This window comes from Phoenix dactylifera, chromosome 14 (assembly GCF_051530095.1).
Source record: "Phoenix dactylifera cultivar Ajwa chromosome 14, Ajwa_hap1_PhDact_Kaust_v1.1, whole genome shotgun sequence".
NCBI classification, from domain to species: Eukaryota; Viridiplantae; Streptophyta; class Magnoliopsida; order Arecales; family Arecaceae; genus Phoenix; species Phoenix dactylifera.
The window spans coordinates 24,498,539-24,521,658 of NC_143203.1; the positions used below are offsets into that span (position 1 = coordinate 24,498,539).

Consider the following 23,120-nt stretch of genomic DNA (forward strand, 5'->3'; position numbering starts at 1 on the left):
ACCCTCTCCCCCGCACGGGCCAGAGCCGACAGAGAGGACCCCGCTTACGCTGCTCCGCGAGACACCCATCTCGCCGACGCCCACCCAATGGTTCGTGAGTTCATCCTGCTACGTGTCATATGTTGATTGATTGTTCAGTCTTAGGTTACGTAAACCGAACCAGTGTTCTTGTGCCATGTGGTATGACCGCATCGATGATATCACTGTACTCCGTAGAGTCGTGGGAAACGTCGAGGAAAGGAAAACGCGTTTCCGGAGTGAAGGGTAAAATAGGAAGAGGGATGGCGTTTTTACGGAGGAAGGGTCCGAAGGGATTTCAGTCTCCTACGGCTGCTGCTGCTTCCTCCTCTTCTTCTACCTCGAACTCTTTAATGGCGGTGGCTTCATCTTGCTTGCCGGCGGTGTGTGCATCGCCGCGGAGCATGGCTTCGCTCCGCTTCGCCCTCCCTTCGGTCCCCTTGCCTCGCGTCCGTTGCTTCGTCGTCACGGATCCGGTCCGGCCTCGGAGAAGCCAAGTGCCTGCGGGATTTTCTTCGGGCTTGCTCCTGTGACTCCTCTTCTCCCTATCGGCTCCGGTAAATGTTAAATGATGCTATAACGTTTGTTCTTCTTTTTCTACCGCGTTTTTTGTGCTCTTTTGAGCTAATTGTGGTGCAAATTTAATATAATCATTGCTCCTTCACAATAATACTGGTTACCTTAAGTATTTATCAATATTCTAGTTGCTTCTTTAATTGAACTCAAATAGTTTGAGGGATGAGAAAATATCTTCTTAGTGTCATCATGGTTGTGTAGTCCACTGTGATTAATGTTGCACAAATTTTAAGTAGCCCTTTACATGTCTCAGTGAATTCTTTGTATAGGATATGTTCCACCATATGATCATTATATTTGGCTGCAAGGATGGCCAATACATGCTTTTGAATGATGAAGCTTTCTCTTCTATTAATAGTTGACTGCCGCATTAGATCCAACCTTCTGCTCCCCATACAAGAAAAATCTGATCTAAAAGAATATGTGTGTGTATTGTAGATTAAAGAAATTGTTTGCATGAGTATTCGAACACGTATAAGTACTTGTTAATTAAATAATTAAATTTAACGAAATGTTTTTTGGGCACTTAGCATGAGGAAAGATTGTAGTGATTCTAGCCTTATTGACACAGGCATATTGCAGACAAAGCTGCTCCTTTGTTGAGGTCTCTGAGTACCTATAAATTATTGACTTTGCATTTGTCATACTATTCATGTGACAAAGTGTCGTCGCCACCAGTTGAGTTACAAGCATGCATGTCTGGAGGGACGGTGTTGGTCATATAAACACCATCATTATTGGCGAAAATGTTGGTTGGCTAGTCATGGTGGGTTCTCATGATGGTGTCACTAAATATTTACTATGACCAGTTGCAGTGCCCTCCATGACCTCCCCTCGCATACAGCCTCTTCCTTCATAGGTTTTTTTGACACCATGACCTCAATCTTCATGAATCATGACAAGTAGTGCTATTAGGATAAACCTTTTGCTACTGTTATCTACCCCAAGTACGATAATTATAAACATGAAGACATGTCTCAAGTATTGGGGTCCTTGGTAATAAATCATTCGCCGAACATTCATGTTACGGGCCAACTCCGGTGTTAGTACAAGCCATCCTGAGTTCTGTTCACAAAATTCATACATGTTGCTTAGGTCTTCTCTTCGCTCTCCATGTTTTTTTATCATTAGTTGTCTGCCTAACCTCCACCTTCCACCGTCTTCCAACCTGTTCATATTTAATGTCTAAATAAAAGCTTTGCAACTCCAGATCTTAACACTGTCTTTCACTTGACCTCAAATTTGTTTTTGAGAACTCGTACCAATTTAATGCATTAAACGACTCCATAAAAAGGTGTAGTTTCTATTGAAAGATGTCTCCTACTGGACTGTAAGGATGCCTGAATTTGCTTGGATAGTGTAGTCTTATCGTCGTCTGCAGAATATGTTTTCCCCCATGCCTCTGAAATAATCATCGTCTTTTAGAGCATGCCATTAGAAAATAATTGCAGCTTTATACTATTCCAGAGTCTCGATGTAATGCCATAATCTCAGTCCCATAATGGTGCTGTCGCAATATTTACTCTTCCTTATCCTTGGTCCTGAGGTAAAGTAGCATCGGTTTCCTTGGTTCCCTGAAAAACCTTGATGTTGGATGAGCATTATAATAATTGGATCCTTTTAACTTTCCAAAAGTAAGGATGGCTACGATTGAATTATCAAGAACTTCTGGGATTCATGTTGTATTGCCATTTATTGGGTGCCAACTAGCAAAAACAAAGAAAAAAACAGAAGTAGATATTATCTTATGATTTAGTACACCATCATTCAGACAAATAATCAACTTGTGGAACATGGATTAGATCCAAGATCTCATTTGGTTGTCACACTAGAGGCGGATTGGTTTTCAGAACATGGATAGGATCCAGGATACAAAGACAGGGGCAGTTAGTTCGGCAACCATGCCCAGATGAACATATCAAACAGTTCGCTACAGCCATAGGAACTTCATAATTCTGTAATTTGTTTGTGATTGTTAAGGACCTATCTATGCCAATTTAGATTTCTACATCATCAATTCTTGATTTCGGAACTGGCAGTTGTTGTCATCTGCAAAGTTTTCATAAATTGTTGCTGTAGCCTGACAATTGTGTTCCTGTTAGCCTGTTGCTCGAGCACTCCATGCCTATGTCAATATCACTGAAACAAATATTTTCCAGCACCATGTATCTTTCGAATTTTGCCTTGAAATGTAGAGCATGCATGTAGTTTTGTACTCGCAGCCCCTTGTTATCATGATATTCATTTTTTTGATTGTTTATGCTTTGAATTTGTGTGTGATCAACCGGACATTTCCTTCTTGTTCGTTCTAATTTGTGTGAGCATCAGCATGCAGCATTTGAGCAAATAGTTATCATAAGAACTGTCACCATGTATTGAGTGCAGAAGTAATCAAATATAAATTATTGTTGACCTTTTAAGATTTGAAAACTGGAAAGTGGGCGAAGCACTTGCTAATATGTGGCACAGCATTCCACTTACCAATTAACGTGGATTGCAGAATTGCAGAGGTTTTGAACTTTTTCTCTTTTCACTTGGGATGCTTATCAGTTGAATTCATTGGCAGGGAGCTGAATGGTCTGTATCGGGACTGACTTGGAGGTTGTTGCTACTTGCCAATGGACCACAAAATGCCAGTCTCAGAGGCAAAGAGCTGACCTTTATACTGCTAGGTGAATCAGCAAGCACTCTGCATTGACCTGCCAGTATTGGGTGTTTCTGTAGACTTTGGGCACACTTTCCATTGATTTTGCAGGGCGGTCCATACATGGATGTATTTTTATGGTATGCATATCATTTCTACCAGCATGGAGTGGGCAAAGCTAGCCCAAACTTGTGGATTTAAATGATCTGGACACCACGTATGGGAGCTTATAGATCACAGTTCAAAGTCACTTTTTTCATTCGACTCAAGTTTGTAGGGTCCATGACAACCTTCTGGCATGTGGCTTTTTATCCTTGTATTATTTTAAGATATACTAAGATTCATGGAGCAATATGTTGTCCTCGATCAAGTTAATATAGGAAAGTGAAATTTTCACTATGAACATGGTGAAAAAATTAGTGCACCTTGTATGTTTTCATGTGCCTTGTCATTAGAGGGGGGGGGGTTTTTTCCCTCTGGGCATTTTGGTTTGCATGTTGCTCGGTTTTTTTTTTTTTGGTACATCGGCAACTCACAACATGTATGGGTGCAGCCCATAAAGTCAAAAAGAAAAAGGAAATATATAGGAGACAGGATCGGGACGTGGTTATCCTAAACAAAATTTATAGAATGATGAGCCGCAAAGGATGTCATCCAGTCCGCTGCGCTATTTGCCTTACGGCAGCCATGGGCAGCCCAATGGGAGAAGCACTCCCTCAAGAGACTACGGATGTCATGTGGCAATCGTAGTCCATCCACCACAAGATCCGGATTTTAGATTTATTCGATCACCATGGCTGAGTCCTCCTCCACAACAACACGGTCCGCGCTCAGCACTTGTCTCGCATAGGAGATGCCCTTTCACGCAGCTTGCCTCGCATGTCGCTGGTTTTTTATAATTCAGTTGCTTGCTTGGCAATTGGAACGAGGATGGTTATGACAACGTTGTGCAGAATTTGATAAACAGTAGTTTCTGTTTCATAATTTGCAGCTAGGATCAACTTCTAAGTTGAAAGATTTTCAGCTCTATGCCTATCGACTGTTTTTTGATATCGATCTTTTGGTTGAGCCCCAGCAAGTTATTTGATGAGTTTGTGCATGTTCTTGAGGTTTTGATCATAAGTTTATGTAACTATGGTTGAGTCACAACATAAGTTCTTTAGGTTTTGATCATAAGTCGAATGTATCAATTGGTTAAAACAATCCTAATGAAGATAACGTCATGAAATGCAATTTGAAAGACGGAAAAATAAAGCCCAGCACCTGCAAAAAGTTAATGATAATGAGCAAAGCATGATGCATGTATCCATCACCAATTATTTTAGCAAGATTTTTTTTAAAAAAAAATAAGCACATAATATTCATAATTACCTTTATACCTTTATTGAAGATTTATGAATTTAAATTTAACTATAGCTTTCCAAGCAATTACCAAAACAAAACAATCATTTTCATAATTATGCCTCCTCAAAGGGAAAGGTATCCATCCAAAATAACTACATGGATCTGATACTTGTCATTAAGTAAAGAAGGGTTGCTACTACTAAACTATCAAACCAATTCAAGATTCTTATTTCTCACTTAAGTATTGATTTTTCGCTTGCCTTCTTTTCATTTTTGCCACCTCAATATATTTTTTTTTTTGTTGCAAGGATACCACACTTATTCAAATATAATATAAAAATTTTTATTTATTTTTATTCTTGTTATTTTGAAGTGGCTTAAGCCTTAAATACGGTCGACAAATGAGGACCAACCCCTCATCCCCTCCACATCCCTTGCCGACGCCAACCCGACCTCCTGGCACGTGCGAGCTACTCCCATCTCCGTCCGCAACGGATAAATACGGGCGGCCGAGGCCCTTCCCCTTCCCACGCCCCATTCTCTCTACCACCAAGAAGAGCTCCTCTTTTTTTAATCCCTCCTCCGGTATCCGGCCGCCCGAAGGCCACCACAAGAGCCGCCGCAGCCACTGGGTGACGATGAAGGTCCACCCGAACGCCGCCGCTCCTGCCCTCGAGCTCCCAATGCCCGCCGTCTCTTGTAGAGGAGGCGTCGACGGGGGGCGGCAGGAGGCGGCGATGCTGACGGTGTGGCGGAAGTCGTTATTATTCAATTGTCGTGGATTCACTGTTTTTGACGCTAAGGGGAACTTGGTGTTCCGAGTCGATAACTACGGGTCGGAGAGTAAGGGCGAGGTCGTGCTCATGGACGCCGCCGGCAAGCCGCTTCTCACCATCCGGCGAAAGGTATATTTTTGATATCCTTTAATTTCGGTCTGGAGAAATTTTAACAAGAATTATAAGCTCATTTTTAATGTACAAATTAAAAGGCATTCTTTCTATATTATATATGGAAGTATGCAAAATCTAAGCTTTCTCGCCGTCGTTAACTGGTGGCCTAGAAGCTGAGCCTAGGAGATCACTGGCTGATCTATGACGGCGAGGAGGCCGTCAACCCCCGGTTCTCCGTTAAGAGGCACTTGAACCTCTTCCACTCCAAGGCGCTGGTGCATGTGGCCCCCTGCGGCGGTGGCGGTGCGTGTTACGACGTCGAGGGCTCGTACTCTCAGCGGAGCTGCGTGGCCTACGGCGAGCGGCGGCGGCCGGTGGCGGAGGTCCGCCGTAAGGAGGCTGCCGCCGGCGGGGTGGCGTTCGGGACCGATGTCTTTCGTCTCGTTGTCCAGACAGAGCTCGACGCATCGATTGCCATGGCCATCGTCATCGTCCTCGATCAGATGTTCGGATCCGGAGGGTCTCTGATGAAGGGCTGAGATTGAGAGTTAGATTGGCAATGGGATGGTAATTAGAAGGCTCGGGCGGTGTCTTTCGCAAGAATGATTATTCTTCTTTCGCACGTCAATTTCTTCGCATTTTGCACAACTTTCAAAGCACTTCAAACTCTTGTATCCCTAAGTATAGATCACCGGGTAACATATCGCTTTAAAAGTTGTGCAAAGTACGATCTAATGGTTGTTGTTACTATCAACCATTTTTTTCTGCAAAAGATACAGCCAAAACCTTAATTTGAAAGGGTTGTTGGAAATTTTATTTTTTTTAATTTTTTGGTGTTGAAAAGTATGATTATTATTTTGAAATGTCATTTATTAGATAAATTATATCTTACATCGGGCGCATCAACATGCCGCTCCTCTCCTCGACGAGACAAGTGCACAATGAGGTCCTCAGAAAAGAGGCAGGTTGGCTAGCATGATGCACGGCTATATGATGCACATGATGTAGAATATAATTTTTTATTGTGCCTCGATTTTTTAAAATAAACAATGTGCTGATAAAGGGTAAATTCTATTTGAGTGTTAATATTTTGTCTGAAAGAGTCTTTTTGTCCTTATTTCTTAGCCCATAATATCATTACAAAAAAAGATTACCTAAGTTAAGAAAAAATATATTCTCCTCTCACCATAGTTATGTAGACTAGGATTAACTTAGAAAATAAGGTGCATAATCATACTAAGTTGAATTTTATGAGGTGTTTCGATTGGAAATATTCAAGCCACGGTTATTCTCTAATGAATATATAAGAAAAAATTGTACAAAAAACTGAAATATAATTTAAAATTTTAGAAACAAGCTAATTTGGACTGATCGAGTAAGTATTATATTTAATATTTAAGTTCAACTGAACTAATGTTGCTCTCATGATGCTTGATTGTTGCTTTGTTGGTATATCAATTGTTCCAAGCAGATATCAGCTTAAAAGAGTGATGACAAGAAGACATATCTAAATACCTAGTTCTGCAAGCGCCAAGCTCTCAGTCTATAATAACTCAGAAACTCATCTAAAAAAGCTAGTTTTAAGATATTATTTGAATTTTTTGATCCTGTATAAATATCCAAAAAAATTTCAGCGAATAACCTATGTGGGACTAAACACACCCCTGCAAAGATTCTCACATGGCCTGTTTAAGAATTTGGGCTTTGACCAAGGTGGAGGTGGGTATAGGTTAGGGAGTAGGGTTATAATCCTTTCCTAACCACTAAATATATCCACACCGTTGCCCATCTTGTGAAACTTGTTTTCTGATCCTTCTATTCAGTGGTGATGACCTTCAGTGCCCATTTGGTTTTGCCTTTGCCCGCAAGTGGCTTTGTCATTACACCTCCATGGTACTTTGGTGATGAACCATTCACTCCTTCCCAGTAGGAAACTAAGTGTACAAAAGTTTGCTTTAAGCCGCATCCAATTTATAGGGAACTCTATAAACAAACCTACAAAAGAAAGAATTTTTGAGGACCAGACCTTTCTCAGCGCCGGAAGAGGTTTGGGTGTATTGCAGAAATTTTTACAAGGCTCCACAAGAATAAATTTCATGTCTCTGCATAAACATGAATGACATTTTAAGTTGAAGAGGAATTGGAGAGCAAGATGTCTTTTGATTTAGGAATGGCTAAGTTGGCTTAAACCTGGAACATCCTATATTCTGATTGGGTTGATTTGGTCTCCTCATTTTTCTCGATTGGGGTTTGATTTGTCTCTTCCTCTTCGCCTGACTCGAATCAGACTTCAAATGATTTGTCACATCGAAGCAGCTAAATATGATTAATTTGGTAAACTAGGTAGACTTTCACAAAGTATAGGTGATTTACCTTTTACTTGGATAGTTACAATATTCTTAAGGCACACAAAACCTCGATAATTATAATAGTGGCATCCAAGTTTGTATCGTCTTTAGAGGCTGCTTGGTATAAGATGATTCATCCATAATCAAGGGTGATTTGGGTGAAGATGATGAGATCACTATATTTGGTTGCACCTCATAGATCCTATATGGCAGTAATCTCAGATTACTCCCACTTCTCAAATCACCGCCCAACCCTATGATTGAAAATCCATCGTTGAGGATGGGTATCCAAGATCATCCTGATATGGTGATTTTGTGATAAAATTTGGGACAAACTTGCACTCAATCCAGTGGTTGAATATTGGCCAAATCCCCGCGTGCTTGACATGAGAGACTTCGGGAAAGTAGCGTCCAGGAAAGAGCGTCTGCGAGGAAGCACCATCGCAGGGGATTTGGATTCCTAACTTGTTTCCTTCCCCTTTCTTTTTTTTTTTATACCTTGTTTCCTAAGGTATTGATTTCTTTATTTCTTGACTTTTTGATATTTTGGTCTTTTAATTTTTTGTATTTGATTGAGTCCGTCTTGTTTTTCTCAATATTGATATCGATGTAGAAAATCATATTTTTCTTTATCCTATAGATCTTGTGTACATATCTGAGGTGCATAGATTTTTTTTTTTTGTATAGGATCTGAGATGCATAGATTTTTTTTTGATTTTTTATCCTATAAATATGCCTATTTCCTAGGATATTCGATTAGATTTTTTTTTTAGCACAAATTTCTTGAAGCTGTGTCTGTGCATTGGATGTTGCCGTGGAGCATAATATGGCAAAGAATAACTTCAAGGAAAAGGAAAAGCAATGGTACCTTAGTTTAATCTACCACACATGCTGTCTTCTTTCATTTGGACAACCGGCCAATACATCCCTGCTGCCTTGTATACAGAATAACTTGCACGTAATAACAAGCATATAAGTGTATTAAGAACGAAGAGCGATATTACTAAATAGTGAGCCCTCCTATAGATACAACAATTAGCAAAAGTTAGAAATTGCAGTAGAGATTTTGAAGTTGGTTCCCGAGGTAGCTTTGAATTTATATGCAGAAAGAAATAATGAAAATATGTTGCAAATGGTTGATGTTGTCTGGATTTAACTACAATTCATTTTGTCCAAACGTGACATCAAAGAAAGTATTTTTGATTTATCCATTGCCACTCCATGTGGGTTGAACTTAGTTTTTCTTTTTGCCTATCAATGTAGTGCTAAAACATTTTATATTGGAGTTAAGAGAGATATTGTCATTTGCACTTCATTATATCTAAGATACATTATATCCATAACCACATAAAATCTAATTTTCTAGAGTAGTGGCCGCTCAAAGTAGAGTATGTGATAAAATAAGAGGGCCACTATAAGAATCAATATATTTACTTATATTCTTAATTTATATAAATTAAGAATACATAACAATTTCTGGGTATGTTCTTAGATTACTCTAGTGATCCCATTTAGGTCACTAAATGCCCTTTTAGTGTAAAGCTGTAACACTATCCCATATTCTGATGGGTTGATTTGGTCTCTTCCTCTTCACCTAACTCCAAACTTGACTCACAATAATTTGTGTCATTAAAGCCGCAAAATATGATTGATTTCGTAAACATATTATTTTTCTAACAGTAAAGAACATCGCGACCGTCCAATACTTTGGGGGTATTTATGGTATTTTAGTGCCATAGCTGCGGTGAAAAAACTAAAGTCCCAAAGAAAATCTAATTGTGGAGATGCGGGGTATCGATCCCCGTACCTCTCGCATGCTAAGCGAGCGCTCTACCATCTGAACTACATCCCCTTGGACTTAAGTGCCTTCTTCCACTCTATATGTTTGTGTTTATTTTTATGATTTCATTACTGTTGTTACACCCTGAGTGCTTGTGGCGCATTTTTCTTGACTCCGGTTTCCATCATCCATGCGCTCCTGTTGATTTTTAATCTCTTAATTTGTCCTGTGGGTTTGACCAGCTCGAGATTCCAAGATGGCTCGACTCATCCTTGGTCAATGTTGGATGGCATGACGTGCGGCGTTTTACTCATCAGCACCCTTGTTTCGATGGTTTAGCTTCTCGTTGTCCAGATTGGCAGGCTTGATGTCTGTGTCTGTCGTCTATAAGCCGCCATGAAACATGCAATCCCTTGCAACTGCTAGTTTGATGCCAACCTTGTAACATATGTGGTCCTCGGATGAGTATTAAGAGAGAGATCATAATAAAAGAAGAATTCTTCCTGTGCTCGTGATTACATGAGAGGATTTTGGCCTTCAATCCTATTGACTATCATCTTAAACTCTTGATAAAAGTAAATGAAAATTAACTAGAAACATATAATAGTTTGCGAATGCAAAGAAGCCATCCATGATTGCCATGCCGTTTGTAAAAACCAAATATATGACCAAATGTTATCTTTCCTTTGACATTAAAAGTTATATATATATATATATATATATAGCCAATCACTTGGCGATTGTTCACATGCAACGGCTTGTTCGGGAATAATATAATACTTGTGATCCTCCTTTGCAAACAAAAGGCATAATGTAATGCTTGTCTTGTGAATGGGCTGTGTCAACACAGCCCAAAAAAACACGCATCATTTAGGTGGTACTTCCATGTTAGTAAAGCATGCAAGGTTGCCACCAAGACAGCAGCATAGTGGTAAAGGGGTGGTAATTTCGTCCGACTTGTCCGGATTCGAAATGCGCAGACATCGATTAAATTAGGAGACCGGATGCCCCACACCCGGCTAGCTCGTTAGCGGTTATGCTTTACTTCCACTTGTATCAAGGTGGCGCTGGGGTGACGTACCCACATATGTGGCGGTGAGCCCGATAGGGTAAGCCCACGGGTCGGGGAAGGCACGCGAAACCTACGACCTGTATCGAACATTTTCTGATGAAAGGGAGGGCCTAGTGATGGGGCTGCTACGGGGGTGGGCTGGTCCCTCCCCCTCCCCTCCTATCTTTCTTTAAAAAGAAGAAGAAGAAGAAGAAGAAGAAGAAGAAGAAGAAGAAGAAGAAGAAGAAGAAGAAGAAGAAGAAGAAGAGCAGCAGCAGCTGCATGCGAGGTTTCTTTTTAAGCAAATCACTTCATGAAGTGGCATATATTCCTTAGATCAACACTTACAAAATTGGGGGGCTAGAATGATCAAAAGTGATTACTAGAGCATAAAGACGTCCAGGAGAGCCAGGTGGCATGTCCCCATTTGCACCTGGAAAAGTAAGACACGTCGGCTAAAGTCAAGGAATAGCATATCCGGCGAATCATTCCCCACGCCGCTCTCCCGTTCCAGCTGACGGAAGGCCGGTGCAATGGAGCGCACGTCTCTTCGATACGCACTCTTAGAAAATTCTCCGCGAACTTTTGATCTGCCGTCCGCCTTCATCATATGTGTCCATCTCGTCCGTTCATACATACTCCCTGTAAAAATTTCTATGCACGCGTCCTGACGAAAGAATTCTCCGAATAATTCGGCTTTCGAGAGAGCCACGTGAATGAATATAGTAACAGGTAGACTCCTCCGACGTCACCTAGCATTCGCCGCAGTTGCCATGTTCCGCAGGAATACTTTAACAGAGTACATCGATAACCGCATTGCTAAAAAATAAATAAATGAAATCAGCTCGATGAGCGGATGTCATCGTGTGAAATGCAACGGAACAACTTAAAAGCACCGAGCGAGGACACTAGAACATAAAATAACATAAAAATTTGTTATTTCAACTAAATTTATGACATCAGCGGTCGATGATGCGACGTTTGTCTCATCTGGAACATGGACCTTTCATCTCACCGTTCAATCACGTCACATGGTTGAATACCTAAAAAATAAAAAAGAGATATTTCAGATATTGTCACACCATTTTTTCTAGAGTTACACTGAAATAGACCGAGTTAATGGGGTTTCCAATGAACCGGCACCAAGGACCACTCGGGCAGCATGAGTCGAACCGCTTTCTTCAATGTAAGCATCACCCGACGCAGAATTGCAACTGGATTTGGACCCGAAAATTACTCTGTTTCTTTAGAAGATGGTTTAGGGTCGACTACCGACGAGATCTATGCTAAGCATCCAACCGCACTATCCTAGGTGCTAGGTAGAGAAGACTATGGGCCATGTTCTATTTCAGTGTGATCGAGCTATAAGTTTGGAGGCTCATCGATATCCTGCCAGATGCTCGGTGCTAGTTGGGCCTTTCACCCAGGCACTTAGATGGTGAGTTGCCACTCCTCATACCCAATATATGACCATTAGAACAACTTACATTGCTTACTATATGTGATTGGCCAGGAATGTCTGGACCTTTGGAGAAAGCAATCATACAGCAAAGTTCGTTGTGGAGCGAGCGTGTAGAGAAGATGGAGATCACTTATGCAGGTCCATCGGACAAGTCTTTGACAACTCGGGACATTTGGAGATCTATATCTGCTTTTGTAGTATCACAGACGATGTTTTTCACTTAGAAGCTCCCACTTTCGAGTTTTCTCAAGGTCAACTTGGTAGATGCATGATGGATGGTGGCAGGAGGGGTGATACAGACTTCCTAATCTGAGGTCCGGACTCTAGAATGGTTATAGTTAGTGGATGCTAGATTTTTGGGCAACATGGGTTAAACTGTGTCAAGTCCGGTGTGTTCTGCGAAACAGCGCAGTTCTGCTTGAGAGTGACTCGGCTACTGTGGTAACAGGGAATGTCCTATGATCACCAATTCAGAGGTCCAAGTCAAGCTAAGGAAGCCAATGGAGCTATAGATTAGGTGGCATGGTTGTGATCATTGATAGGAAGCCCTATAAATTGGTGAAAGAGGCTGCCTAATGTATTCACATGGAAGGAGTCACCTAGGATAAAGCAAAAATGAAAAAAAAAGCCGCTTTCCCCCCGGCCCGTATGGTAACGGGGAATGTATCATCGCAAACTGTGGGTGCGAATAACCCGCGCGTGGTTTAAGACCACGCCGCCGTAGTTGGCGATCGTCTCCGGGCGAATAGATTTCTTTTTCTCTATAAATATATCGAAGACTCGTTCGGAGATCCCGTCATTCGATCTTTCCTGGTTGTCGTTCGCGTCCGAGAAAACCCTCTTTGAGAAATCTTGCAAGGTATCGATCGGGTTCATCTTTTTCGATCTTTAAGATATGCTTCTTCCATATATTTTTCTTGGTTTTGGGGATCGAGATCGTGGTTTTGTCTATTGGTTTTTTCGGATTATGTAACGGTCTATGTTATTTTCTTTAGATCTAATCAATCAGGTTAGTTTTTATGCGGAGTTCTGATTCGATCTCTCCGTATTAAATTTTCTTCTCAATCTGATTTGATGAGTTAGAAGGTTTTGGGGTAGATCGTGTTTTAGTGTTGTTTGGTTTTTATTTTGTTTAATCTTTGATGTTATTTTTGGAAGCATCTGGAGAGAGAAATGGGGAGCTCTGAGATTGCATGGAAATTGGCGGATCACCCGAAGCTTCCAAAGGGGAAGACGGTGGCCGTCGTGGTTTTGGATGGATGGGGCGAAGCTAATCCCGATAAATACAATTGCATTCACGTTGCCGAGACTCCTGCCATGGATTCACTCAAGAAGGTATAAGGATTTTTTTTTTTCCCCATGTTGTCTGTAGTAATGGTTCAGTTTGTCGAGATCTGCGGCCTTTTCTTTTTCCGGCCCCGCCAAATGTACTCATGGAGGTATTAGATATCTATTGGTTTTTTCGGTTTCTTTTTTAAACTTTTATAGATGTAGAGTAATAGGATATCTGCAAATTTAATGATAATTTGATATTTCACAAAGCATCCATGTTTTCATTTGATGTTGAATTTTATATACGTACCATGTCAAGAATGTAAAATATAGCTTCTACTTGTTAAACCAATCACTAGACGATATTAGATCTAATCAGTTCAGTTCTCTTGTAGTTTGTTTTTTGATTAATTAGAACCCTTTAAACCACATTGAATCCTAATTTACTATGAATAGGATTTTCATATGAATAAACACATCGAATTCCATTGCTTTTGATTTCTTGTTTTCCTGTTTTTGTTTCTTTAAAAATCAGCGAAATAGAAAGGAGGATTTTTTGAAGATAGCTTTTGCACAGAACTTATGTTATTTTCGCTCATTTTTGAAAGCAATAAATCTTTTCCTATGAAAAACTAAAAAAATTCAAAAAACAATTTCAGAAAACAAAATGATTTCATCATACATGTTGTTCACTGTTTATCTTTCTCCTTGGATTTTTGAAAACAAAAACAGAAAGCAGAAACAAGACCAAATACGCCGTAAACTATGTACTCGAGCAATTAGATCCTGCATGTAGTCATGTAAGTATGTTGTATTATGGTTTGAGCAACAATCAGTATCTCCTTTTCAACCCCTCTAGAACCACAATTTACTGCTACACCAAAAACAATGGCTAAGAATAGTCATTATAATTTAAGAATGAACATCAACTGTGGATAATAATTTGCAGAATAAAATATTATTTAACAAATAATGTGGATATTCAACTTCTAAAATTGTTATACTAATCGATGTACAAGGAAAAGAACAAATAAGTATTTTGTTAGAACTGTTATATATGAGCAATAAATGGAATAACAACTACATATGGTTCTTATTAGAATGCACTTTGTATATATGTATAACGTGATGTGGGGCTTCTGTGACCATTTTAACCGTCGGCATCATGTTGTAGAGTCTGTTATTATAGACCATGCAGTATGTTTCATACGCTTTCTCTGACTCGTCACTTCAACAAAGACGATTTCATGACTTAAGTTTTATCTGCTGATCCTTAGTTTCTGCTGAAATTGAACTAAATAATTTCATAAATTATTTGTGCTTCAAGATAAGTTATTAACACTGATCGTGTTCTTTCAAAAGGGTGCCCCAGACAGATGGAGGCTGGTAAGGGCTCACGGCAAAGCAGTGGGACTTCCTACTGAGGATGACATGGGCAACAGTGAAGTAGGTCACAATGCACTAGGTGCAGGACGCATTTATGCCCAAGGGTACAATACTCAGCAATACGCCGCCGTGCTTCTTTATAAAAGCAATCATGTGCTAGTCGGGCTATCTTTTAGTTTCACGAATGTTCTAAATATGCTCGCTTTTGAATCTTATATCTTCAGATAAATTTAATATGATCATGCTTAACTAATAGAAGAAACTACCTATTTTTGACCATTATGTAAGTTATTTAAAAAAGTGTTTTATTATGTATACTAGCTTTTATCTTCAGATGAAAATGTTCTTCTCTTTAATGTGATTTAAATTTGTCATGCAAGTTGGACCTCTTGTGATCTCTATTATTGCAATATGACTTCCAATATCCTGTCAAATCTTCTTACACCGCCTATTTTACATCTGAATTGTTAACAGAGCAAACATTTTAAACAAACTAAGAAAGGTAATCATGATTCTTGTTTATTGAAGGACTTTTCAAAACCCCACAACATTTGATCAAACATACTGTTATTATGCGTTTACTGCAAATTTCTATTACCTTGATCATGTTCAAAAATTCAAAAAATTTATTCACATATCACAACCTACAGACATGCAGATTCACAGTAACTTAATCTTGTATTCCCTTTTTTATTTTTTATTTTTTTGGTATGTATTTCCTTTTTTATTGATCTCTCCGTAATTGTACCAACAATTTCTTGAAGTAAAATCTAATTAAAACGCAGGCAGAGACTGCTAATAGAACTAAATTAAGTTAAGAAAAATCAAGTAGAACCAAAAAGCTGTGCTATTTGATCACCTTTTATTCAATAATAGGTTTCTCAGTTTCATGCTGTTACATACTGAATTAAAGTTACCCTTTCTGGATTGTAGTGCTAAGTTGGTGGATCTTGCACTGGCCTCTGGAAAGATATTTGAAGGGGAAGGTTTTAACTACATCAAAGAATGTTTTGATCAAGGTACTTTGCATCTCATTGGGTTATTGAGTGATGGAGGTGTTCACTCTCGGCTTGATCAGTTGCAGGTACAGAAAAAGAATTCTCGGTTCTTATCTGCTTGATATTTTATGAATGTATCTATCATTACCTTACTTAATGAATCATTTTCTTTGCAGTTGCTACTGAAAGGTGCTGGCGAGAATGGTGCAAAGAGAATCCGTGTGCACATTCTTACCGATGGCCGGGATGTTTTGGATGGGTCGAGTGTTGGTTTTGTAGAAGCACTGGAGAATGATCTTTTGATGCTACGAGAGAAGGGTGTTGATGCACAAATTGCTTCTGGTGGTGGTCGTATGTATGTTACCATGGATCGCTATGAGGTATCTTTATCTATTATATCTGCTATAAGCCATATATATGATAGTGATTCATCTTATAAGGAGGATCTGAATTCATGCTTCATATTTTCTCTCAAAATATCATGATTCGTATTTCATTTTACACTTTAGAAAAGACTTATGGGACTTTCTTTAGGTGGTGACCTACTGAATGTTTTTAAAGGATATATTATTACTATGTTGTCTCTTTCTGTGTGTTTTATGTCCTTGGCAATCTTAACATTTATGAAAATATCTTCAAATCTTTTTCTTATAATTTGTCATTTTCCAGGTATGCTCCTCATTTATGCATTTTCCAAAACCTTTTACTCCAATTTATAAAGCAAAGTTCCACAATGTACAGGAGCATATCTTAAAGAACAAATCTATTTTATTTTTGACATTCTTTTATTCTAGTGAAACACTGTAGTAGTTTATACTATTTGTACAGTGGATTCAAATTTTGCAGTGCCTTTGGAATTTTGCTATTATAGACATGTTGAATTGGTAGTTCATACAGCTGGTTTTGATGAATTCTCAGGGTTACTGAGTAGCAACCAACTAATTTGGGTTGCTGATTAAAAAGTTCATTTATGCATTTGCAGAATGATTGGGGCGTTGTTAAACGCGGTTGGGATGCTCAGGTTCTTGGTGAAGCACCACACAAGTTTCAAAGTGCTGTTGAAGCTGTGAAAAAGCTTCGGGAGGTTCCCAAAGCCAATGATCAGTACTTGCCCCCTTTTGTTATAGTTGATAAGAGTGGTAAGGCAGTTGGGCCAATAGTGGATGGTGATGCAGTTGTAACATTCAACTTCAGAGCAGATCGTATGGTTATGCTTGCTAAAGCACTAGAATATGAAGATTTTGACAAATTCGACCGTGTTCGCGTTCCAAAGATTCGATATGCTGGAATGCTGCAGTATGATGGCGAATTGAAGCTTCCAAGCCAATATCTTGTTTCTCCTCCAGAGATAGAGAGAACATCAGGAGAGTACCTAGTACACAATGGCATCCGTACTTTTGCTTGCAGGTATTGTACTGTGCATCACAAAATTTTAGGTTGTTTGGAATTTTCATAACAAATGGCATGTGCTTACTGGTGGTCAATCAGATTAGGAATGAAAAGGGTGGGAGTCCTATTTTTTCATATAACCATTTCAAAGTTAAATGAACTGTTACTCTTTTTGGAAGGGTTCGGAAAAGACGTGGAGATAATGTTTTTATAAAACTCATATATGGTTTATGTTCTAACTTGTTTTTGTAAAACTGGAGAACCAACACCATAAGAAACTTCAGTTACTCATTTTATCATTTCCTGATATGAGTTGAGTGCTTAATGTTAACAAATGCATGTATGGTCATTAACTTGCATCTGTCCAAATATTGTGCTACTGACCTTAGTTTGTTGACCCTAAAGTTATACAGAAATGCCGTATGTGGTGATTGCATTATTAATTTCTCAGGGAACATCTTTGCGACCAATATTTCTTGTCTTACTCAAAATTTACTGGTGTTATTTTTGAATTTACGTGACTAAACTTTAACAAAGCACGATGCAATTACTATTTATCCTGTATATAATTTCGACACTTCTATTAAAACCAATAATTTATGTTTACTTTGTAATTTTGAGTTTTATGAGACGATTCTATCACTGGTTATTTGTTACTTGCATGGTGCTTATTTTCATTTCTTCCAGAGGCATCATTATAATTAATATGCCTGCTCTCTGAAAAAGAGCTATCAGTGTATCGTTGCTTTCATATCTACTACCAGTTTGCTCACACATAAAACCTTTTTCATTTGTTGACAGTGAGACTGTCAAGTTTGGACATGTCACCTTTTTCTGGAATGGGAATCGATCTGGGTGTTTTGACCCAACTATGGAAGAATATGTCGAAATTCCAAGTGATTCGGGAATTACATTTAATGTTAAACCCAATATGAAGGCCTTGGAAATTGCTGAAAAGGCAAGAGATGCTATCCTCAGCCGCAAGTTTGACCAGGTAGAGAAATATATCAGCTATAAGATGGAATGGTTGGTTTTCAGTTTTATGGTTCGCACCATTCACTAGTCTGTGATTATAGGTTCGTGTCAACCTTCCTAATGGAGATATGGTGGGTCATACTGGTGACATAGAGGCCACGATTGTCGCATGCAAGGCTGCTGATGATGCTGTCAAGGTAGCATTCCAGTTATGCTTTGACATTCTTTTTCATTTAATTTGCGTAGTGTAAAGGAATTTCTTTTGGTTATCAAATAGTTTGCTTATGTCCAAACTTGTTTGTATTACTATTACCTTTTCTGCTCTTAGATTTTGCACTTTAAAACTTGCAAAAAGAAATGCAACCAATATACTGAGTTAATTTGGACCTTGATTTTTATTTCTCGTGGGGCTTCTATTCTGATTTTATGCATTTTTTAGCATTTTAAAAATTCAAGATTGATTCAGAAATTGTTTTGTGAATTTTCGAAATGCATCCTTAATTTGATCTCGGCTAGTCATGAAATCATATGTGTCAGTTAGCCCCTGAATATTATTATAGAAAAGAGAAGGAAATGTCAAAGTTTTCCTAATGATGGACTGGAGCTCTAATGCCGTTGTTTTCACTTGATATGAAATTGTTTTAGTTTCATTTGTTATAAAATACAAATCCTTTCTGAATATCTTGGAAAATGAATCAAGTAAGGCACTGTTTACCTCAAATAACTTGACTTTCAGTGGTTCTGAAACAGGCAAAATTTAGGGTCTGTCAGTTTCCCCCTAGTGTTTTTAAAAACAAAAACATAAAAGGGGAGGCAAAAAATATGTTTGCTACTATTATTTTTGTTTTATATTTTTAGAAACTGTTGTTACTTTTTGTGAAAAAGTGAAGCAAACTTTGCTTTCACCTTTTTTATTAAAAAAAAGATCAAGTTTTTAAAGCAAAACCACCCTTCTTAAGATCATCTCCACCACATTTGCTGCCACCGCCTTTGTCACTACCATCTGTTGCATCACTATCGCTACCACCATTGCTGCCATGACCACTTCCTCAATGGCCACCTCCGCCTCTGTTGTTGCCACTGCACTGCTACCGCCGCGCCGCCGCCACCAGTGCTGCCACTACCATGTTCACCATCAAAGTTTGGAAGAGGGGCTTTTTATATTTTTTTTATGTTTACAGAAATATAAATAATTGGCTACACCAAAAATGTCTATATTTTAACTTTTTTAAAAGAAGAAGAAGCAGAATTACTGTTTTTCAATTTTTGAAAATGGGATCCAAATGCAACCTTATTTTCTACTTAGAGTTTTTTTGTTTTGTTCAATGTTTGGAAGTCTATTTATTGGGGTCTGAGGTTGCAATAATGTTCAGGCTTGATATGTCTGATGGCACTTTACCTTTTGAACACTGATTAACCACTCTTTAACTAGTTTCCCACTACTGAATCAATACAGAGCCCTTGTTTATCTGCCTTATTTTCTTTTTGAACCAATAACTATTCAATATTAAGTTAGTTTTCAATGTGATGCATAGTTTTACTGTTTGCTGTCTACTTTTGCTGAAGTAACGTCAGATCCTTCCCTACTAGTAGCAAAACTTTTCCTTATCAAGAACCTGTCATATAGGTATTTGACTTTATTTCGAGTTGAGTAGAATGCTCTTATTCATAAGAACTCAATGCTTTTTTCTACAGATGATTCTGGATGCTATAGAGCAAGTGGGTGGGATATATGTCGTCACTGCAGATCATGGAAATGCTGAGGACATGGTAAAGAGGAACAAATCCGGTCAACCACAACTTGACAAAAATGGGAACATTCAAATTCTCACTTCCCATACTCTTCAACCAGTAAGTATACTGAAAGATCTTTTCATCTTCAACAATAACAATAACTTTTTTTGATCTTTTAGTATAATCTAATGTACATATAATAAAATATTTAAATGTTGAAGTTGGCTATAGTCTGGACACTAGCTGTTTTTGTTTAAAAACAATTTGAGGTGCTCTGCTAGTTAGACTCGAGCTGTGCAGGCAGGCGAGATTGTTGTAGGAGATCGTGTGCACATGTTTGTAGATTGCCACGTAGGCTTCTGCTTGTCTAAATGAAGTGTTAGAAGGTGATTGTGATGTCTTGATGGGAGACTCTTTGCAAAATTTCGGCATGTGTTTTGCATATCATGTAACAAGTAGCAATGACTGGTCACAACCTGCAGTGCTGTGGCTGGGGCATTTTTATCAAATTAAAATGTTGGTGGTCGATTGCCTTCACAGAGTGGATCTGAAACATCGTGTATTCTAACAAAAAGCTTGCATTAGTAAATAGACAAACCTGTGCAGCTTTAGGTTTCTTTTTTTTTATATAGTCAATTTTTTAGAGGCATTTATAGGTCATGGAAGCTGGATCTGGACAACAGTATTAGTATCTATAGCTCAAATTCCTATTTAGAGGTCATGGAAGCTGAATCTGGACGGCAGTATTTGGATCTATAGCTCAAATTCCTACTACAGGTATATTATGGATAGCTTGACCTAGATGGCCTTTTCCTGGACTTGAACATGATGGATTTCAAAGGATGATATAGAACATGTGCATTTGAAGGTGGGAAGCGTTTGCTACATCTCCTGGTAATTGGAGAACATAATGAGTCACATTTTTATCAGCATTAGAAGACCAGATAACATTGGAAGAGATTGCAAAATGAGTACAGGAGGTGAACTTAAGAGGGATAATGTTGTAGATTACATAAAATAACAGATCAAAGACAATCAAATTGGCAGTCTGGGACATCAAATGCCAGAGATCTTTGCTTCTCTTTCTTCTGTGTCAGTGCCCCACCGACATTGGGGGACACCTATTCTCCAAGTAGATATAAGTTGCATTTATCAATATCATGGTTCTCTTATATTATGGTAGTCTTAAATAAATTTGTTGCAGTTGTCGTTTGGTAAGCTTTTGAGATCAATTTACAACAGCATTTGTAAACTTGCTCTCGATTTACTTCCATTACCCTTTCCTCCTATTTGAATATGATAAATCTCACCCATGCTATGCAGGTTCCCGTTGCCATTGGAGGCCCTGGTCTTGCACCTGGTGTCAGATTCCGGAAGGATGTACCCAGCGGTGGCCTTGCCAATATTGCTGCTACTGTTATGAATCTCCATGGTTTTGAGGCTCCTAGTGACTATGAGCCAACCCTCGTTGAAGTAGCTGACAATTGAATGCAACATCTAATGGTAACTTAACGCCGGTGTTATATTGCTCCATTCTTGAGCCTGGCGCAAATTCTGCCGCCAATACTTGTTTGCGCAGAAAAGATGTCTAAATAATTTCTTTTGTGAGACTTATTATTTTTGTGAGCAACAATAAAAGGTTTTAAGAGAGTTACAATTTTACCCCCGTTTCCTACAGGAAGCTAATTATAGTGTGGGGGTTCTCCCACCATGATTCTCCATGAGCATGTCTTAAATGCCATGTACTTAATGGGAAGCTATTTAACTTGAAATAGGTTATGCATTTTCTGTTATCATGATTGTCTTTTTATGCTTACCCTTTTTATGTTTGTATTTTTTAAAACTCTTACGGTTGCATGCTTAATCCTGTCAAAATTTGAAGCTTAATGTTGTTAATTCTCAAACAGCAGTGGTTCTTTCTGCAGTTCGTGTGATTCCATCACCGTCAGCTATTACCATGTATTGGTGGGTTGAATTCTTTGCTGCGTTTGTTATGGAGTTGAAATTTGTTTTGATTTGCATCAACAGCCTTTGATAGGATGATGAAGACATACAAGCTAGGAGCAGATGTTGATGGCTGCAGCCTAGATTTACTATTGGGCTGGGCCTGTTGGAATCAGTGATGTTGATAGTATTCCACCATCTCTCACTCAACCATGGATCCAAAATTAAGAAAAGAGTAAATTACGAAAACCTCTCTAAGATTAGGAGTAAATTATATTTAAACCTATACTTATGTTTACTTTTATCTAAGATTTTAAACCTTAAATGTTAGTGAAATCATTAATCTTATATGAAACCTAAATGCTACATCATAAATTTTTTTAAAAATAATCAAAATAACCTTAAGTGATATAACAGTCATCTAAAGACAAAAAAATATGTATCCTCTTCTACACTCAAGGGTAATTTTATTTTTTTATATGAGATAAATGATTTTTTAACACCGTTAATTTAATTGGATGTAAGTATAGGTTTTACAAACTATTAAGTATAAATGTAATAAACGTAAAATTCAAGGAAGGTTTTATAATTTACATAATCTTATTATGTTGCTAAAGACAGATTGGAAGTTAATATAGGGTCTTTTAAAGCCAACCCAAATTTTTGATTTGGGCGGATAGGTTATTTTAAGAATTTTCCTTATCCAGCATTAGAATAATAGAATAGATATATAGTAAAATTAGAAAGAATAAAATAAGAGATGATCATATTAAAGCATCTGCCGGATATACACAAATTAAGGTAAAAGTGGTTGAAAATCTATGGTATAAATATTAAGATAGATATATAAGAAGGCTTCAGGAAACAAGGATACTTTGCTTTGTGTTCAGGCAGGTAAGAAGAGGGGAAGATAGAGATGGCTCTATTTATGAATATGTGATGAATGAGAATCCAAAAAGTTGACTCGAAAAAGTTGGAAAAAGCCAGGCCAGATGGTTATTGTAGATGGTTAGACATTTAGTCAAAGCTGGGATATTCACTCAATTGTTTTGTAAACATTTTTTTTCTCGATGCAGATAATTTAAGTTTAGACATCTAATCATTTCTTTCTATATAAAGCCAACTCAGCTCACAGCCCATGCATACTTGGGAGATATTGCAGTAAGATCCTTTTGGAGCTAACCATAGGCTATGTTTGTGATTGAAACCTTCCTCTAACGAGGGCATTATCACTAACCCTTTGTTCACTACGAAGGATTAATTAGAGGAAGCATTGATAGGGAAGGAAAGATGGATAAGGGAGAGGATA

The 23,120-nt window shown here is 38.4% G+C and overlaps 2 protein-coding genes, 1 long non-coding RNA gene and 1 other non-coding gene across 4 annotated transcripts; 3 read left to right on the top strand and 1 right to left on the bottom strand.

Annotated features, from left to right (window-relative positions):
• Positions 1 to 29: 29 nt before the first annotated feature.
• Positions 30 to 3,484, top strand: LOC103705910 (uncharacterized). Its single transcript, XR_603864.5, has 2 exons — positions 30 to 575; positions 3,161 to 3,484. It is a non-coding gene; the product is annotated as an uncharacterized LOC103705910 (long non-coding RNA).
• A 1,384-nt stretch (positions 3,485 to 4,868) lies between these two features.
• On the top strand, positions 4,869 to 6,335 carry LOC103705994 (protein LURP-one-related 8-like). Its single transcript, XM_008789922.6, has 2 exons — positions 4,869 to 5,487; positions 5,643 to 6,335. Exons 1-2 carry the CDS (start codon positions 4,984 to 4,986, stop codon positions 6,009 to 6,011), a joined length of 873 nt encoding a protein of 290 aa, XP_008788144.3. The 5' UTR covers positions 4,869 to 4,983; the 3' UTR covers positions 6,012 to 6,335.
• A 3,264-nt stretch (positions 6,336 to 9,599) lies between these two features.
• TRNAA-AGC (transfer RNA alanine (anticodon AGC)) lies at positions 9,600 to 9,672 on the bottom strand. The gene has a single exon. It is a non-coding gene; the product is annotated as a tRNA-Ala (tRNA).
• A 3,020-nt stretch (positions 9,673 to 12,692) lies between these two features.
• Positions 12,693 to 21,660, top strand: LOC103705911 (2,3-bisphosphoglycerate-independent phosphoglycerate mutase-like). Its single transcript, XM_008789817.6, has 10 exons — positions 12,693 to 12,972; positions 13,272 to 13,448; positions 14,748 to 14,875; positions 15,705 to 15,855; positions 15,946 to 16,149; positions 16,752 to 17,176; positions 17,960 to 18,152; positions 18,235 to 18,330; positions 19,829 to 19,984; positions 21,191 to 21,660. Exons 2-10 carry the CDS (start codon positions 13,287 to 13,289, stop codon positions 21,353 to 21,355), a joined length of 1,680 nt encoding a protein of 559 aa, XP_008788039.1. The 5' UTR covers positions 12,693 to 12,972; positions 13,272 to 13,286; the 3' UTR covers positions 21,356 to 21,660.
• The last annotated feature ends 1,460 nt before the right edge of the window (positions 21,661 to 23,120 follow it).

What these genes read in the sequence shown, in the direction of transcription:
- LOC103705994 (XM_008789922.6), top strand. Translation starts at nt 4,984, where the DNA reads ATGAGGACCAACCCCTCATCCCCTCCACATCCCTTGCCGACGCCAACC. An exon ending in TTCTCACCATCCGGCGAAAG is followed by an intron (nt 5,488 to 5,642) that starts GTATATTTTTGA and finishes CTGGTGGCCTAG; the next exon opens with AAGCTGAGCCTAGGAGATCA.
- LOC103705911 (XM_008789817.6), top strand. Translation starts at nt 13,287, where the DNA reads ATGGGGAGCTCTGAGATTGCATGGAAATTGGCGGATCACCCGAAGCTT. An exon ending in CCATGGATTCACTCAAGAAG is followed by an intron (nt 13,449 to 14,747) that starts GTATAAGGATTT and finishes TTCTTTCAAAAG; the next exon opens with GGTGCCCCAGACAGATGGAG. An exon ending in CTTCCCATACTCTTCAACCA is followed by an intron (nt 19,985 to 21,190) that starts GTAAGTATACTG and finishes CATGCTATGCAG; the next exon opens with GTTCCCGTTGCCATTGGAGG.